Source organism: Capricornis sumatraensis, chromosome 11, assembly GCF_032405125.1.
Source record: "Capricornis sumatraensis isolate serow.1 chromosome 11, serow.2, whole genome shotgun sequence".
NCBI lineage: Eukaryota > Metazoa > Chordata > Mammalia > Artiodactyla > Bovidae > Capricornis > Capricornis sumatraensis.
Window position 1 is genome coordinate 44,164,249 of NC_091079.1, and position 17,988 is coordinate 44,182,236.

Sequence of the window (17,988 nt, forward strand, 5' to 3'; positions counted from 1 at the left end):
ATTAAAATTAAAAGCTTCTGCACAACAAAGGAAAATATAAGCAAGGTGAAAAGACAGCCTTCGGAATGGGAGAAAATAATAGCAAATGAAGCAACTGACAAACAACTAATCTCAAAAATATACAAGCAACTTATGCAGCTCAATTCCAGAAAAATAAACGACCCAATGAAAAATGGGCCAAAGAACTAAATAGACATTTCTCCAAAGAAGACATACAGATGGCTAACAAACACATGAAAAGATGCTCAACATCACTCATTATCAGAGAAATGCAAATCAAAACCACAATGAGGTACCACTTCACACCAGTCAGAATGTCTGCGATCCAAAAATCTGCAAGCAATAAATGCTGGAGAGGGTGTGGAGAAAAGGGAATCCTCCTACACTGTTGGTGGGAATGCAAACTAGTACAGCCACTATGGAGAACAGTGTGGAGATTCCTTAAAAAATTGCAAATAGAACTACCTTATGACCCAGCAATCCCACTGCTGGGCATACACACCGAGGAAACCAGAATTGAAAGAGACACATGTACCCCAATGTTCATCGCAGCACTGTTTATAATAGCCAGGACATGGAAGCAACCTAGATGTCCATCAGCAGACGAATGGATAAGGAAGTTGTGGTACATATACACAATGGAGTATTACTCAGCCGTTAAACAGAATTCATTTGAATCAGTTCTGATGAGATGGATGAAACTGGAGCCGATTATACAGAGTGAAGTAAGCCAGAAAGAAAAACACCAATACAGTATACTAACACATATATATGGAATTTAGAAAGACGGCAATGATGATCCTGTATGCAAGACAGGAAAAAAGACACAGCTGTGTATAACGGACTTTTGGACTCAGAGGGAGAGGGAGAGGGTGGGATGATTTGGGAGAATGGCATTCTATCATGTATACTATCATGTAAGAATTGAATCCCCAGTCTATGTCTGACGCAGGATACAGCATGCTTGGGGCTGGTGCATGGGGATGACCCACAGAGATGTTATGGGGAGGGAGGTGAGAGGGGGGTTCATGTTTGGGAACACATGTAAGAATTAAAGATTTTAAAATTAAAAAATAAATAAATAAAAAATTTAAAAAAAAAAAAACAAAAAACAAGGACAGATTCCAAAGATGATCAATAAAGTTCAACATGCTAATCAAAGAAACAGTTATGGAGTTTGCAGGTTCATAACTAATTTAAAGTTTTGTGCCTTGAAGTTTTATTTTCAAAGACTCAGCAATCAGTGATGGCAGTCAAAGTCACATTTGGGAGTGGGCTGGGGACCCTGAATGGTTGTGGACTGCACATGTGCTGTGACGTGTAGCCTGCTCTGGTCATGCCCTTTCCAGAAAACACAAAAAAACACATGGTATGGATGTGTGGATGCCTCAGTGTGAAAAGGTAAAAATGTTCTGAATTGGGTTTCAATTTATAGCAGCTTTTCATTTTTCATAGGAAATCATCTTGCAAATACAAGTAAAATCATCCTAAATTGAGCAAAAGTACTGAAAAACAACTTGCTGGTAGGCTAAAGTTCACATAGCTAAGCTAACAGAAAAAGTTATTAGAGTTGAAAATGAAAGATAAGCAAAGTGAATACACTGTGTCTGCTATCATTAAGGTAATTCTTTCAAGGCTTTAGAGCCTGCTTTTGTCAATCTTTTGAAATCAGCCCAAAAGAACAAAATATTTTTCACCATTGGATGCATTTTCATCGATACGACTATTTTAAATTTCCCACATCTTGAATTTTACAGCAAGGAATGAGGCTTGGCTACTATGTAATGCTGAGCTCAAAACCAGACACAGGCCAGTGTGAAAGTGGCCTTAGAATTAGTCAAAGTATTAAATATAAATTATGTGTAAAGACCAAATATCTACCAAAGTCAGCAGCAGAAGTCAATTTATGGTTTCTGATGTGGAAGGTGGTTTGCTGAGGCCGGTCCCCGACTGTGAAATTTAAGGTGTGAGAAATATTACCTACTCATAAATATTTTAATTAAAGCAGAACATTTTACTTAAAGTAAACAAATGAGTAACCTTGTCAACAGAATTATAAAGGACCCTATGAAATGAATGTGCTCATTGTTCTCCCTTAGGGAGCGCTTCAGCCTAGTCTTTCATATTTGGCATTTTGGTATATTATAATAAAGGCAACTATAATAAGGCAATTATGAATTCATACACTAGTATCACACAATCATCTTTAGTGTCATCTTTACAATACATGGAACTAAAGAAATTTAAAAGAAACTTTTTAGTAAGAAGTCAATTAATCAATTACAGGAAAATCAATTACAGGAAAATTCTTAATTTACTGAGCTAATTATTAGAAGTCAAATTCAGATTCCTTTTTAGACACCCATATATGAAAACAAATAAACACTAAATTCCAGCAAAGTCTTTGAACAGTATGATTCATGCATATCATATGCTTTGGTTCAGTCAGAATGAGAAACATGGAGCTCTCTTGCTTTTTGATTGATTTATTTCTTTCTTCAAATACAGATTTCTGTTTGTAGTTCTCCCTCCAATCTCTTCCGCAAGACATACTTTTTATTATGAATGACCTTAAACTGACAATGTTTACATTTACTTTTAATACCTTAAAACTGTTTCAAGAGGGTTTTTCTCCCACACAGACAGAAATCCTATTCAGGACTTTGAAGCAAATATTTAACAAAAATATCTTCGATGGTAGTACGCTTTTGTAAACTTGAAGCATTTCTATCATGTTTTTTATTCATGTTACTCTAGGTGACCTCCTTGGACAGCTAACTAGGGTTCATTTAGCTTCCACAGCATTGCCTGAAGCCTCATTTTCTAAGTAGCACAGGTAAGACAGTGTTCAGATGGCCTAACTGTAACATCTATCATCCTTCTTGCCCTCAGTTTCTATCGAAGAAACAGCAGTGTTACTACAGTGGGGCTCCCAGTGGTTAACATCCCACAAGGTGTTAACTTTCCTGAAATTTGTTTATTAACAACCACGGGAGACAGGTGGCAATTCGGTGTGTTTCAGGCTGGATGTATGCCCCCTGGATTCAGGGGAGATCGATGTCGTTATGGGATTCCTGACTAGCATTCAGAGCACCCTGTTTCCTCCAGATGGCTCCCTATTGGCTATTGATGACTGGCTATGTGGGATCATCCTACACGTGCCTAAATACCACTTTAGGAAAGAGGAAACTCATCACGTCACATTACACGGCTTGACGGGTCTGCTCTTCCCTGAATAGCTGCAGATCTTCAGAGGGAGGATTCAAAGGGTGGTGATTTCAGGAGGTATGTTTCTGTAATTGTGTCTAAAGGGGGGTACCCTGGGTCAGAACTAAAATCTGAGGTGGCTTCCCCTACAGTAATTTAGAACCTCCACCTTTGAGAACTAGCTAATGGCTCAAATATTATTCACCCTGTATGTCCTTGTGATGCTACCCTCTAAAATTGTACAAGGATGCTTTCTGAATCCTGTATTTGATGCAGATGTCTGAAGAAGGGCCTCAAATATATTAGAATGATAAAAAAAATGTAAGAATTCCACATACTGAAATTCTTCCTTTAGAACAGATAATTAAAAATCATCAGTAAAAAGTTCCACAAAAACATTTCAAAGCTCTATTTATGGATGGAGAAAACTCTTTCACTTGCAGAAACCAAAGATGACGCTGACTGCATTTGCAATGAGCAGTCCACTGCAATGATCAAACCTTCTAACTAGGGGATGGGTCTGATTTACATCAAAGTTAAGTTTGGGAAAGAAATGGTCTCTCTCTCTCTCTCTCAGGGAAAGACAAATATTTTAAAGAAATGTGATTCACACGGTAAATATTAGTACTCAGCTGAACTACAAAATGGCTTCCAAATGGGCTACAGCTGTTTGAAATAAAGTGCAAAGTTGGCCAGATGAGGATTTAAAAATCATAATACATCATTTATCATTTTCCCCAGCTCATCCAAACACTTTTGAATTCATCCTGTCCTAACTTAGTTGCTGTGGTTTGTTATTCTAAGAAAGCTACCATACCCTATCTAAGGATTGCATCTCAGCAGTTAAGTTAAAACATATATAATGGCTAAACTAAAACAGACCTCAAATGTCAGTTCTAGAGAATCCAAATTCTGTTCATGTAACCTAGTGATTCTATGAATCATTTTTTAAGTTGCACTACATTCTAGCATTTATATACATTTTTATAAGCGAATAATCTCTAATTAAAATCAGCAATTCAGTATCAGTGACTACGGATGCACTCAAACAGAAAACATTCTAATACAACCTGTCATTTTGCTTTTTTCACTTTCTGCTCCTTCCCCAAACAATCCATCTAACTTATATAGAAAAGTAAAATCTTATAAATACCATTTAATTCCTTATTCCTTCCTTCTTTTTGGCTCTGGTCCCTAGTTAATCTCTAGTTGTAATTTATTCAACTCTTTGCAGTAATAATAAGAAAAAACACAGTTCTTCTAATTCTGGATTTTATTCAAACACTACAAAACTAAAGGCACTTTTCTTTTTGGTTAACTTCAAATGCAGTTTTTCCCCAGTATAATTTCATATTTATAGAAAATGCTTAGAAACATGGTTATGTAAGAAATAATAATTTAATCTCATTTCCCTGTAATATACAGTACTTGAGAAATTAACGTTTGCAGCATCTTTGAATGCTATTATTATTTAGGACAGTTAGAGCAAGTGCATCTGTGTTTACACAGAACTTAGTCCTTAAATGCAGTTAAATTTCCATTTGTGTAACTTGCTCAGCATTTTCTTAAGCATTCCAGAAGTCAGAGAACTTTATAAAGTGGTATTCAGAGAACTGAAAACATTATACAACATGACAAAAATTTTGCTATCGATTCTTTTTGGGATCCATCAAATGCAAACACATTGTCTGCACAATAATGGGGTAACCTGTTTCTGGAATGGTCGGGATCAGAAGCAAGCTCTTCATCTGAAAATATGGCTGCAAAATACATCTGTCAGTTTATTAAATGAGGATGAGAGAGTGTAATGTCGTTCAATTATACTTAACAATATAGTGAGTATCTGTTATGTTCCTGCATGGTGTGAGGAACAGAAGCTACAAAACCAAAAAAAGTATTAAAATATGCTTCTATTGTGTGCATTTTTTTGTGTCAGGCATATATATACATGTATCTAATCAAACTGGTCTGGTATCTGAGATTTATCTCTGTTTATGCAACAGCCCCTCCTGATTACATGTGATCTCCCTTGGATGCCTCATTCAGACCCCCAACCATAGGGCAGCCCTTTTAGCAGGGCAGTTTGGCAGGTGCTCGGGAAATGCCTGCTATAGAGTGTATAATCCCTGGTCTCAGGTTTCTCTTCTGTGAGTCAGCATGGGTGTGGTACTCACGGTAGAACACCAAACTGCATGTTCTAAATTAGGGTGGGCATTGGTGGGGACAGAGGATTTGGTACACAAAGAGATAACCTGCCCTCCTGAAACATGTTTACCAATAATACACAAAACCCAGTGGACTTGCTGCTGCTGTTGCTGCTGCTAAGTTGCTTCAGTCATGTCCGACTCTGTGCGACCCCATAGACGGCATCCCACCAGGCTCCACCGTCCCTGGGATTCTCCAGGCAAGAACACTGGAGTGGGTTGCCATTTCCTTCTCCAATGCATTAAAGTGAAAAGTGAAAGTAAAGTCGCTCAGTTGTGCCCGACTCTTAGCGACCCCATGGACCGCAGCCTACCAGGCTCCTTCATCCATGGGATTTTCCAGGCAAGGGTACTGGAGTGGGTTGCCATTGCCTTCTCTGCCAATGGACTTGAGTGAGTATTATGTTCAAATTCTCTCCCTGCTGACATCATGGAACCATTTAAGTGAAATGTCTGCTCTCTCTGTGTATCAGCATGGAGTATTTTCATTTGCACTCTGTGTATTTACACCCAGGAAGGTGTGCCACAACCCCATTTATGTACCAATTAATTATAGGTACATATGCCTGTGATTTAGAAATATGTTCACCATTGGGTATAATATTTCCAACTGCTGTTTCAAGTTTTTATGAATATTAATATAAACTTGCCTTACCTTCTACAGTTTTTAAGTGAACAATTGTTTTATATATATTTTACACCTAGCATTAAAAAAATTGGAGAAAATGCCTAATGTTTATAAGGAATTGGCCAAGATAAACAAGTGTGTGAATGCTATGGTAAAACAGGATTTTAGTTAACCTTAAGTATTGTTGACATAAAATCCAAATTTTATCATAAGATATGGGGCGGGGGTGGGGGAAGGCCCCGGCAGTGCTTCTGTAGTGGGTATTTGAGCACCAATGAGGAGTAAATGATTTGATTCCACGGGCTCAGAGGATTTGTCAGCTGCCTCGTAAGTATAATTCTGGCTCTTCATATCCCTGCTGCTTCTAATTTAGCAGGACAGGCTCATAATTGAAGCAAATTAACTATTTACACTTGCCACTTCTACCAGGGGAAGAGGACACAGCAGCAGGAAAGAATGAGCAGGAAATTACATTCTTCCCACTTGTGTCAGACCTGCCCTTATATAAACACATTAACAGTAATTTCATGAGGCGTCAAACATAGGAATAAATACTGAGGGATGAAATAATGAGGTGCTGCTATTGAGCTGAACTGCTATGGCTAATATCCTTGGATATGAATTATGCATCCTGAAAGAAGGCATATGTTACAATATTCAAACAGTTTCCCTGCAAGTGATATCTGCTCATTAGGCTCTGGATCGCGAGGTAAACCTGCTCTCTTCTCCCACGACAGGGTAGCATTTACAAAAATATGCTCTCTGGGCACCATGGGCTGTGGTTTCTCCTGAATACACCAAACTCTGAACAGGCCTTCCACTCCATTTTTAGCCTAACAGCGTGTTTATTTAGCTCTTTGGCTGAAGCTTTAAAGCCATTTAATGTAATGTAAACAAGAACATTTTGTTTGTAATTTGCTAAATGTATTACAGCCCAACTGTGTCTCCAATTAGGAACTTAAGGTTCATTTAGTAATTTACATCTGGTTCTGATTTAAGGTGACTTTCCTTTCCCACTTAGGAGCTGACTTTCCGTGGCTAAAAAGGAACCAAGAATGCTTTATAGCTCTTTGGACCGATCCCTTCTGCTTCAAAGCTGGACGGGACTCTTTAATTTAGTGGGGTTTGACTTTGATGACCAGAATCACAGAATTCAGAATAACGGGGAAATACAGGAAATTTAGCTGGACCTTCATAAACAAAGATGCTGAGGGTTGCTCAAACTCCAAGGAGTCTCATATAAAGGGCATGATCTTGTTACGTTATTATTTTTCTTTCTCTGTAGGTTCCAGTCAATGAAACAAAAGTAGCAAAAACCAACATCACCATCACACTTATGTTTTATTTCCTTTTCTCTAGCTGGTGCCTTTTGGAAACGACTTACTAGGTCTCTGAACCAGGCTCTCCACTGTCGTAGGATTCATTAGCATTTAAAACCTTCTGCTGGAATCCCAAACACAATCCCGCTCCCCCTCTTCCAGATTCAGCCCCATCTTCGAAAGTATTCAAATGGAGAGATCTCTGATATGTGAAGTTTGTTCAGCGGCTTTGGTAGGAACAACTCATAAGGGAGGTTTTGTGTTCCTGGAGGATTTTTATCACTTCTTTTAGCTTCCTTCTGATTTCTCTTCTTTGAGAGATTCTTTACAGAAATCAAAGTAGATATAGTTTCTTCCTTTCCGGGGCTTCTGAAAATAAAGACCTGCCCATCTGCAGTGGCTTCTTAGCCCCGCCTAGAATCCACAAAGAGGAAGCATGTGACACACACATGCACAGCAGCCCCATTAGTCCTGTTCCCTCTGGCTGGCAAGAAAACATTCAATTGTAATCTCACTAATAGCTGTTTTTCCTTAAATATTGTAATTTTCTGAGCCCCTAATAAGTCATCAATAATTTTGCCCATTTTCCCCAGTTTGTGTTTATATTTGGAGCTGTTCATAATTGTGGGCTATTATGACAACGGGATTTCTGAACAATGGTGGTGCATGAAATCCTAGCCTTCTCCTTGAACCAGCTGCCTACACAAAGCCAGCAGCATCACGTGGGGGCTGTTCTGCAACATGCACGTTTGTCCTAAATTTTGAAGTTTAGTGGTCTGCCTCTAACTGGCTCCAGCAACATTCGTTTAAAAATACACAGCAGTATGTGTGCTCTCCAATTTGAATATTAAATGAGAGTAAAATACAATTAAATTAAGTTTGAAACAGAGATATTATGTTGGCACCATGAGTCAACATAAAGGGGAAGAACAGGTGGTAATACACCATAATAACACTTTTGGATATTTTGCTGAAATTCTCTTGATGCCCAAAACGTGCATTCTAGGTGGGCATGTGCGCTTTGCGGGCAATTCCAGCAAACTGTCAGAGAGGGGCTGCCACGTGGAGCATGGCAGGCCCAGCTGATGCAGTATGTCCCTTCTATAAGCGAGGCATCTGCTCTCACTCACTGAACCCTCCCCCTGCTTGTCCCTGGGACGGACTTGCACCCGTATATGTCAAAAACCACCCTTTTTTACATACTCTGTGGTTTCACTATCTTTATTAAGCAAGATCATCTTTTAAGAGGAAAGAAGAAGCTATGCTGAACCCCTGTCAAGTCAAAGGAACAGAAGGCATGGGGACAAACTATCTCAAGTGACTCAAACTGATCCCAGTACCTTGTTTTGGTAATGGTGCTTGAGTGTTAAAATACTAACTCCTCTATAAGAGAAAAAGTTATTTCTATTAATATATCTCCCTAAGTAATCTTAGAATATTTTTTTTAAACAACTGCATTTTGATTATGGAATTGCTTTATAATACTCAGTGAGTTAAACAGGGTCTGTGCTATGCTAAGTTGCTTCAGTTGTGTCCAGCTCTTTGCGACCCCATGGACGATGGTCCGCCAGGCTCCTCTGTCCACAGGGCTCTCCAGGCAAGAATACTGAAGTGGGTTCCCATTCTCTCCCCCAGGGGAGCTTCCCAACCCAGGGATCGACATCACATCTCTCAGATCTCCTGCATTGGCAGATGGTTTCTCTTCCATTAAGGCCACCTGGGAAGCCCCCAAGTAGGGTCAGCTATTATATAATCTCATCTTTTATTTATAAAACACATTCTTCAACCCCCCAACTATTTCTGTTAAGAGAGAACCCAAAGAAAGACTCATTACAAGTTACTTATTAAATTGGAAACAAAAGAAACAGAGGAAAGTGTTTTGTTATCACAATATACAATTAAAAAGCCTTAAGTATCATGTCATAATTGTGATTCTACTTCCATTAGAAAGGCTCAGAGCTGAGTTTGAAAGGCAGAATGGGAGAATGGGAGTCATTTCTCTTTTTATCACAACACTGGAGAATAGTGACTTTCATATTCTTTGGGTCTGTAAAGACCTTACCTGGTCAGACCAAAAATGTGGAATATTATCTCAGTGTTCCCCTCTTGCTATAATAAAAATAAAAGGCCATATTATAATATAATTAGTGGGGAAATCCTGAAGCTTTATATTTGTTGCCTTGAGGAACTACTCAGTTTTCATCATAAGAACATTATTCTTTTCCACTAGAAACATGAGAACAGGCACTGACCTTGAATTGATAATGTAAAGGATTTGATCGTGGGCTAGGAAAGAGCTGTGTAGACCTCCCCCATTTAAGTTCCTCTAGTAAATGTGGGAAGTAATTAGGAAAAGATATCCAGGGTTAGAAAAACAGACAAGAGGAGTCAGATTGGTGGTAGCACTGGCAACTGAAATTTCTTGACATAAAACCAAAGGAGCGCATGTGAGCCTTTGAGCAGCATCCCCAGCTCGCTGCCGGGTTGCAAAAGGGATCACTAATGTCCTCTGATTACAAGTTGCCATCACAGTCACTAGGGAAGGCAACCACCTTCTGGATGTCTCTTCTGGGAAATCCTATCTCACAAAGCAAGAGTTTATAGCACTGAAGCCTGGGCCCTATCCACGACTACACACAGGGGCTGTCTGAGCAGGGAGAGAGGTTATGTCCTGGTGCCCAGGCCATGGGTAGAGCAGGACAGGGGTGGGGCTGGGGTTCCTGGTGGAGGTGCACTCAGTTTCTCAATCCATGAATAAGCCCCTGTGTAGAATTCCACCGTGCGTCTCCAACATCAGTGGGGAACCACACTTTGGCTTTGGGACTGTGACAGCAAACTGATCCAAGTTAGGAGAGAAACCGGCTCTGAAGTCTCAAAAAACTATATTAGGTTTTCAGTGGAATCACAAAATACAATGTCAACCACTCTATTTGTATTTTACAGTGCAGGAGACCCGGGTTCGATCCCTGGGTTGGGAAGATCCCCTGGAGAAGGAAATGGCAACCCACTCCAGTGCTCTTGCCTGGAAAATTCCATGGACTGAGGAGCTTGGTAGGCTACAGTTCATGGGATCGCAGAGAGTCGGACACGACTGAGTGGCTTCAGTTTAATCTCACACACAGAGAACATTTCCGTGGTATGGTTTCCATCCTCAGAGATGACTCTTGTAGCAGAGCTCCACGCGGCAGGCCCTATGAAGCCCTTAGCTGGGAGTGGCAATCTTGGAAAGGATATAATGTGTAGAGATTTCAGACTGTACAGGACAGCTTTGACTTATAGTAAAGGGGGGTTGGAGAGAATTGGAAGAGTAGGTTTAGCTAATGTTCTGCTAGCAGCTGGTTTTACCATTACAGCTATAACTGTTTTTATAAATTGGTTAGAAAAGAACTGTAGGTTGAATGATAAGTTCTAGTCATGGTGTGTAGTCTTAGACAAATCAGTCAACGAATAGGACTCTGTCTTATTCTCTGCTCTCCTCCCAGTGTCTAGAAAAGTGTCTGGGGCACACAGTAAACACTCAATAAATCTTTGTCGAATGGATGAGTGACTGAATTTAACTGGCCCCATTTCATAACCTGCGAAATTCAGAAAACAGCATCTATGAATACTGTGCTGAACAAACGAAATAAATAATGTAAAACTGTTGTTAAAATATCAAACACAATACAGTTTGTAGATGCTGACAGATATTACGATATTTAGGCTCTTAGAGATGTACACAGGTTTGAGATGTTCTCTTTCTTACATACTTCCCTGGACCTGAGTAGGAGAGATAAAAGTCTTTGTTAAGAATCCAATATGGGACTAACCCATCATGAATGCAATTCAGTATTCCGTAGCATCTAAAGCTGCATCCACTTCGTCCACATCCAGTGACTGAACTTTAATGATAATGCTTGTCTAATTTTTCCTTCATGATAATGAAATTCTAGATGGTGCAATCTAGTCCTGGCAATCTAGAAATCTGGGATCAATACTGCTTCTTTGTTGAAGTGGATTCTGTCTATACATGGGCTTCCCTGGTGGCTCAGACAGCCTGAGAACTTGCCTGCAATGTAGGAGGCCCGGGTTTGATCCCTGGGTTGGGAATCCTCTGGAGAAGGAAATGGCTACCCACGCCAGTATTCCTGCCTGGAGAACTCCATGGACAGAAGAGCCTGGCAGGCTACAGTCCACGGAATCCCAAAGAGATGGATAAGACTCTTTTCACAATTCCCATCCTCCTTAAGACCTTCTGGATGACTTACACTGTGGCTGAGATACAAAGTGTCTCTCACGCCCTTGCTCCCCACCAGTGTGGTCCTCAGTCACACCATGGCAATCCGCAAGAGGAGAAAATAATCAGGTATCTGGGCCCATTTAATACAGCCTCACAATATGGTACAAAGAGGGATTGAATAACATACTCTAGTGGTCTTTAGGGAATGGCTAAGGGTAGAGATCCTTAAATTCGAGGTTCATTTAGCAAAGAGCAAAGAGAGTTTTGATGACAAAAGAGTAAATACTAAGTGCTGAAGAGAGGTGTGGACAGTTCTCAAAATGCCTTTAGTGTTTTTTTTTTCTGTCTAGGATCACATTGGCAGCATTAAGGAATGAGGTAATCCTGGCTTGCATATGTAGAAGCCCTTCCAAAAGTAACTACACCATATAAACTTTGAAACAAAGGAACTAAGATGCTATTTATAACAGCAGTAAAGGAATGTAAAACCTTGTCAGAGTCCCCTGAAGTCTGGTTCTGGTGGGGCACATTCTCAGCCTTAGTTCTAGCATCCGAGGAATTCACCCAATAACCAGGCTTCCCAGGTGGTGCTGGTGGTAAAGAACTTTCCTGTCAGTGCTGGAGACGTAAGAGATATAGGTTTGCTCCCTGGGTCAGGAAGATACCCCTGGAGGAGGGAATGGCAACTGACTCCAGTATTCTTGTCTGGAGAATCTCATGGACAGAAGAGCCTGGCAGGCTACAGTCTGCAGGGTCATAAAGAGTCGGACATGACTGGAGCTACTACACACACACACACACACCAGCACACACCCAACAACCTCAGAAGCCATTGCTTTAGGATGCACACACTTTCTCAAATCATGTTGAATCATCCATTTTGTATCTTTTCTTACCTGTTTTTGCTCTTCACCCAAACCATCCCACATGGAAGCCACAATTTTAGAAACTTCACCAAAGGTAGCATTTGGATTTTGGCCCTTGATGGCAGCCTGAGTATCACGGAAGAATAACGCATAGGCAGACACTGGCTTCTGTGGCTCATTAGGGTCCTTCTTCTTCTTCTTTTTGGGGGTTTTTGGTTTTTTCCCCATGTCAGAGGCAGGTCGTTTCTCTCCACCATTGATCTGAAATAAAACAAAATCTGAATTACAGAAGAACTAAACGAATTTAGGGGCAGATCATATTGCTCTTCCTTGAAACTTACGCAGGTATACTCACCCATACACATCACACAAACACAGACCAGTGAGGGCCACTGGCTCTAAGGGCCACTTGGTTTTGTTTTTTCTGTTTTTCAAGTAAAACTTATTTCATGTAATTTTCATATTCATCCTCTTCCAGCCTAATTTACATAGCTTGAACACAACCTTACTGATTCTCTTTATAATACTATTGTGCTGTTAGATATTATACCTTAACTCTCTCAGCTTTTCCTTTTTCTCTTGTAGGAACTAAACAACGAGCAGCACTGTGATAGTCAGCAGGAGATTCCTCCTGTAGTAACCCCACTGTATGAACAATCCAACCTGTTTTCTTTTGGGGAGTTTATCCTTTTCTTCCTAATTGCGATTTTTTTTGGACTGGGCTGGGTTTTCCCACTGTGGGCTTTTCTCTAGCTGTGGCGAGTGGGGGCCCCCCTCCAGTTGTGAGGTGAGGGCTTCTCACTGTGGTGGCTTCTTTGGTGGGAAGCAAGGGCTCTTGGGCGTGTGAGCCTCAGTGGTTGTGGCTCCCGAAGGCCCCAGAGCACAGGCTCAGTAGTTGTGGCCCACCAGCTCAGCTGCTCTGAAGCCCGGGGGATCCTCCTGGCCCAGGGATTGAACCCGTGTCTCTTGCATTGGCAGGCAGACTTTCCATCCCCGAGCCACCAAGGATACCCCTAATTATGATTTTTAAATGATAGTGGCAACATATCCAATGAATAAAGTTGAGTGGCTCCTGGTGTTGCACTTAGTCTGTGGAATGCTGCTGGGAAATCTTAGTAATGTTCATGGCTTAGAATGGCATAATCCGGACCCTAGATCAGTGCTGTCCAACAGAACTTTCTGCTAAGGGGGTAAAGTTCTAAAATCTGTGCTATTCAATATAGTTGCCACTAGCGACACATAACTAATGAGCATACGAAATGCAGCCAGCAGGAATAAGAGACAAAATTTTAAATTTTATACAATTTTAATTGCTTTAAATTTAAATAGCTAAATGTGGCTAGTGGTTACCATATTGGAGAGTGCATCTCTGGAAACTAGACTCTCAAATCTAGACATTTCTAGCACAGCTTTAACACTCAGTTTAAGGAAAGATTGCATTTCTTCCCATTGTCCTTGAGTACGAATATTTGGATAATCTAAATTGTTATGTTATTGTGATGCAAGTGGGAAAAAATATAATGTATTTTAGACATCTGCATTTGAACTTGGATATTAATTAGTTAATATGTGATGTCACTTTATCAACATCTATAGAATGAGACGTCTGGGCTACAATTCTTTCTAGTTCTAGAATTATATGAGTCTACATGAGTACTGAGTAGTGCTGTCTCCGGAGGAAGCCTCTTTCCACCCGCCTCTCCCACCAGCACAAAGGCCCCCATGCACTGTCCCCTGATGAAGTCACCATTATCAGGGAGGTTCTGCACCATCACTTCTATCGCTGTGATGGCTGTTGCTTTTCTCTTCTTGGCAAACATGCAATATGTATCTTATTCAGATAAATTGCTAGGCAAGGTAACCTGTGTGAAATAACAGCCACCATTGGATGCCAAGTATGAGCTCCTGAGAGGCTGGTGGATGTAGCATCAGAAGATCCACACTCACGTCCTCTGTTACTACGTTTAGCTGTGAAATCTTGGCAAGTTACGTATTTTTCTGGGCCTCCATTTCCTCTCCTGCAAACCAGTTGCAGTGCCATTGTGTGATTACTGAGATGATATATACATAATATGGTCAAAATTTTAAAGTGGTATTTAGCTGTTAATTATGACACAGTAATAACTTTTTACTGAATGAATGGAAAGAAATGACCTTAACACTAATTTGTGATGCCATATGGTCATGGCTTAAAAGATATGCCCTGAGAACCAGAGACAGGAAAAACAAACAAACAAAAAGCTAAGCAAATTCTTTGGCTTTGTCTTTAGTTAAAAAGCTATGGAATAGATTATTGTTTTGAAACTGTCAGCTGAAGCAGATAAACAACCCTTTGGGGACAGGAGGCTCTGAACCTAGTAGACAGACTGACATAGATCAACACTAGAAGGTGACTTCCCCAGGAAGGGTTTCAGGTGATCCTGTGAGATGACTGGTCCTCAGGTTAATGAGCCAAAGGACAAGAATGCTGAGACTGGACTGAGTGGATACTGGGCAAACTGGGGTAACGGCTCTAAACTAAACATGTAGGTAAATATGACCTCAATGCTCATTCTCAATGGTTGAATGTTAGAATCACCTGGGAAACTTTTAAATAATAGCCTCGTGTCCAGGCTTTAGCTCTATACTGATTAAATCAGAGTCTAGGAGCTGGAGACACTGGCCTTAGTCACCCTTAACTCTGCTCCTCCAACTGCCTTTTGATACTTCAGACATGCAACAAACAAACAAGCAAACCTTCTCTTTGCCCCAAGGTTGCACAGCTTTCTTCTCTTCACAGTCAGGCTCCTCCACATGGTTATGCTGACTGTAGGCAACTCCTGCTCCTTCCCATCACTTAGGCTCTCAAAAAGGTCACCAAGGACCACAGAGCTAAATCCAGGGGACTTTTCAGTCTTCCCCTGACTTGATTTCTCACTGTGAGTGTCCTGTCTCTTCCAAAGTTCACAGTCTTCGGATTTTATGCCCACCTTGCTGTCCTCACTGTTTCTAGAATCATTTTTAGGCCCATCCAACTCTACCTGACCACTAAATGGTAGTGTACCTGACTTTTTTTTTTTTTTTTTGCTATAGACTGTTTCTCCTGTGAATTTGTATTTAGGGAATCTCTTAAGATGCAGGGTTTCCAGTAACAATTGTGGGTGGATGAGTGTCAAGTTCATTTCCTCTGAATTTTGAATGCATAAAAACCATTGCTATTTGACATCTTTATCTTCTTTGTATGCTTTATAATTTCCAAATTTTCTAAACATAACTATTTCTATATTAAAAACAATAAAATATCAAGAAGAGAAATAAAAAGGATTCAAGAAAGACCACAATGAAGAATGCTAAAAGTGAAGGGATCATGACAATGAAGGTCATACTTCATCAAGGATTGGAATATGTAGACAATGGGAACACAGTGTATGGAAATAAATACTTATCCACATGGAATATTTACCTGGACTCCCTATAAATTTTAACGGAAAAAGTTTCAATTTTTAGGATTTCAGATCTGACACACTGAAATCTCCATGACTGCAGATTATATCAATCTTTGTAGAAAATAATCAAATGTCAGTTATATAGAGAAATTTCCTATGACTCACTGTAAATGTTTTTATTAAAAGATTTCCCCTGAATAATTTAAATTGTTTCTCTATTCCACTGTCTAAAATTGTGTTTGAACAACTGATCTTTACGCTTCCTTACTTTAAAAAAAATTTTTTTTAATTGAAGGATGATTGCTTTACAGAATTTTGCTGTTTTTTGTCAAACCGCAACTTGAATCAGCCATAGGTATACATATATCCCCTCCCTTTTGAACCTCCCTCCCATCTCCCTCCCCATCCTACCCCTCTAGGTTGATACAGAGCCCCTGTCTGAGTTTCCTGAGCCATACAAGAATTCCCATTGGCTATCTATTTTACATATGGCAATGTAAGTTCCCATGTTACTCTTTCCATATATTTAACGCTCTCCTCCCCTCTTCCCATGTCCATAAGTCTATTCTCTATGTCTGTTTCTCTACTGCTGCCCTGTAAATAAATTCTTCCGTACTATTTTCCTAGATTATGTGTGTTAGAATACGATATTCATCTTTCTCTTTCTGACTCACTTCACTCTGTATAATAGGTCCTGGGTTCATCCACCTCATCAGAACTGACTCAAATGCATTCCTTTTTATGGATGAGTAATATTCCATTCTGTATATGTACAACTTCTTTATCCATTCATCTGTCAATGGACATCTATGTTGCTTCCATGTTCTAGCTATTGTAAATAGTGCTGCAATGAACAATGGGATACATGTGTCTTTTTCAATTGTGGTTTCCTTGAGGTATATGCCTAGGAGTGGGATTGCTGGGTCATATGGTGACTTTATTCCTAGTTTTTTAAGGCATCTCCATACTGTCTTCCATAGTGGCTGTGTCAATTTACATTCCCACCAACAGTGCAAGAACGTTCCCTTTTCTCCAGCATTTATTGTTCGTAGACTCTCTAGCATTTATTGTTTGTAGACTTTTTGATGATGGCCATTCTAACTGGTGTGAGGTGATACCTCATTGTGGTTTTGATTTCATTTCTCTAATAATAAGTGATGTTGAGCATCTTTTCATGTGTTTGTTAGCCATCTGTATGTCTACTTTGGAGAAATGTCTGTTTAGGTCTTTTTCCCACTTTTTGATTGGGTTGTTTGTTTTTCTAGCATTGAGTTGTATGAGCTGCTTGTATATTTCAGAAATTAATTCTTTGTTAATTGTTTCATTTGCTATTATTTTCTCCCATTCTTAGGGGTGTGTTTTCACCTTGCTTATAGCTTCCTTTGCTGTGCAAAACTTTTAAGTTTAATCAAGTCCCACTTGTTTACTTTTGTTTTTATTTCCCTTACTCTAGGAGGTGGGTCATAGAGGATTTTGCTTTGATTTATGTCATCGAGTATTGTGCCTATGTTACCCTCAAAGAGTTCCATAGTTTCTGGTCTTACATTTAGGTCTTTAATCCATTTTGAGTTTATCTCTGTGTATGGTGTTAGGAAGTGTTCTAATTTCACTTTTATATGTAGCTGTCCAGTTTTCCCAGCACCATTTATTGAAGAGGCTGTCTTACTTTTTAAATCAGTATTTGGATGACATGGGGCACGTTTCAGATCTGCTGAATCCATGTGACACCCATGGTAGCAGGTAGGACAGCTAACCTACTACTGGAAAACCTGGCCCTCCTTTCTAGGGAGTCTCTGCAGAAGCTGGAGCACCGGCTATGGCCAGTGAGAAGCCCTAAGTATCAAGCATACAGAAACCACAAGCTACTGTTTTGACACAACACATATAACTGTTTTGATAGCAACCCTATAGGAATCTCTAAACAAGTCCATGCAGCCAATCAATTTGGTTGGCTTTCTGGAGGCTTCCCCTATTTTTCTGGCTTATCTTTATTAACAGGGTTAGCCAGATGCAGTCTTCTCCTTTAGGAGAAATAAGCATTTTATGATTTCTGCCTCCCTATTTTCAAGGCTTAGCAGACACCATTTATGTATTATGGAGGGTCACCCTGAGGCTTCACC

General features: G+C 40.0%; 1 protein-coding gene across 1 annotated transcript in view; it reads right to left on the bottom strand.

Moving 5' to 3' along the window:
• The window catches only part of TOX (thymocyte selection associated high mobility group box), a 307,821-nt gene that overhangs the window by 30,248 nt on the left and 259,585 nt on the right, over positions 1-17,988 (bottom strand). Inside the window, exon 5 of the mRNA XM_068983972.1 lies at positions 12,474-12,704. Within this exon, the coding sequence (XP_068840073.1) occupies positions 12,474-12,704 (231 nt within the window). The remainder of the gene's footprint in view (positions 1-12,473; positions 12,705-17,988) is intronic.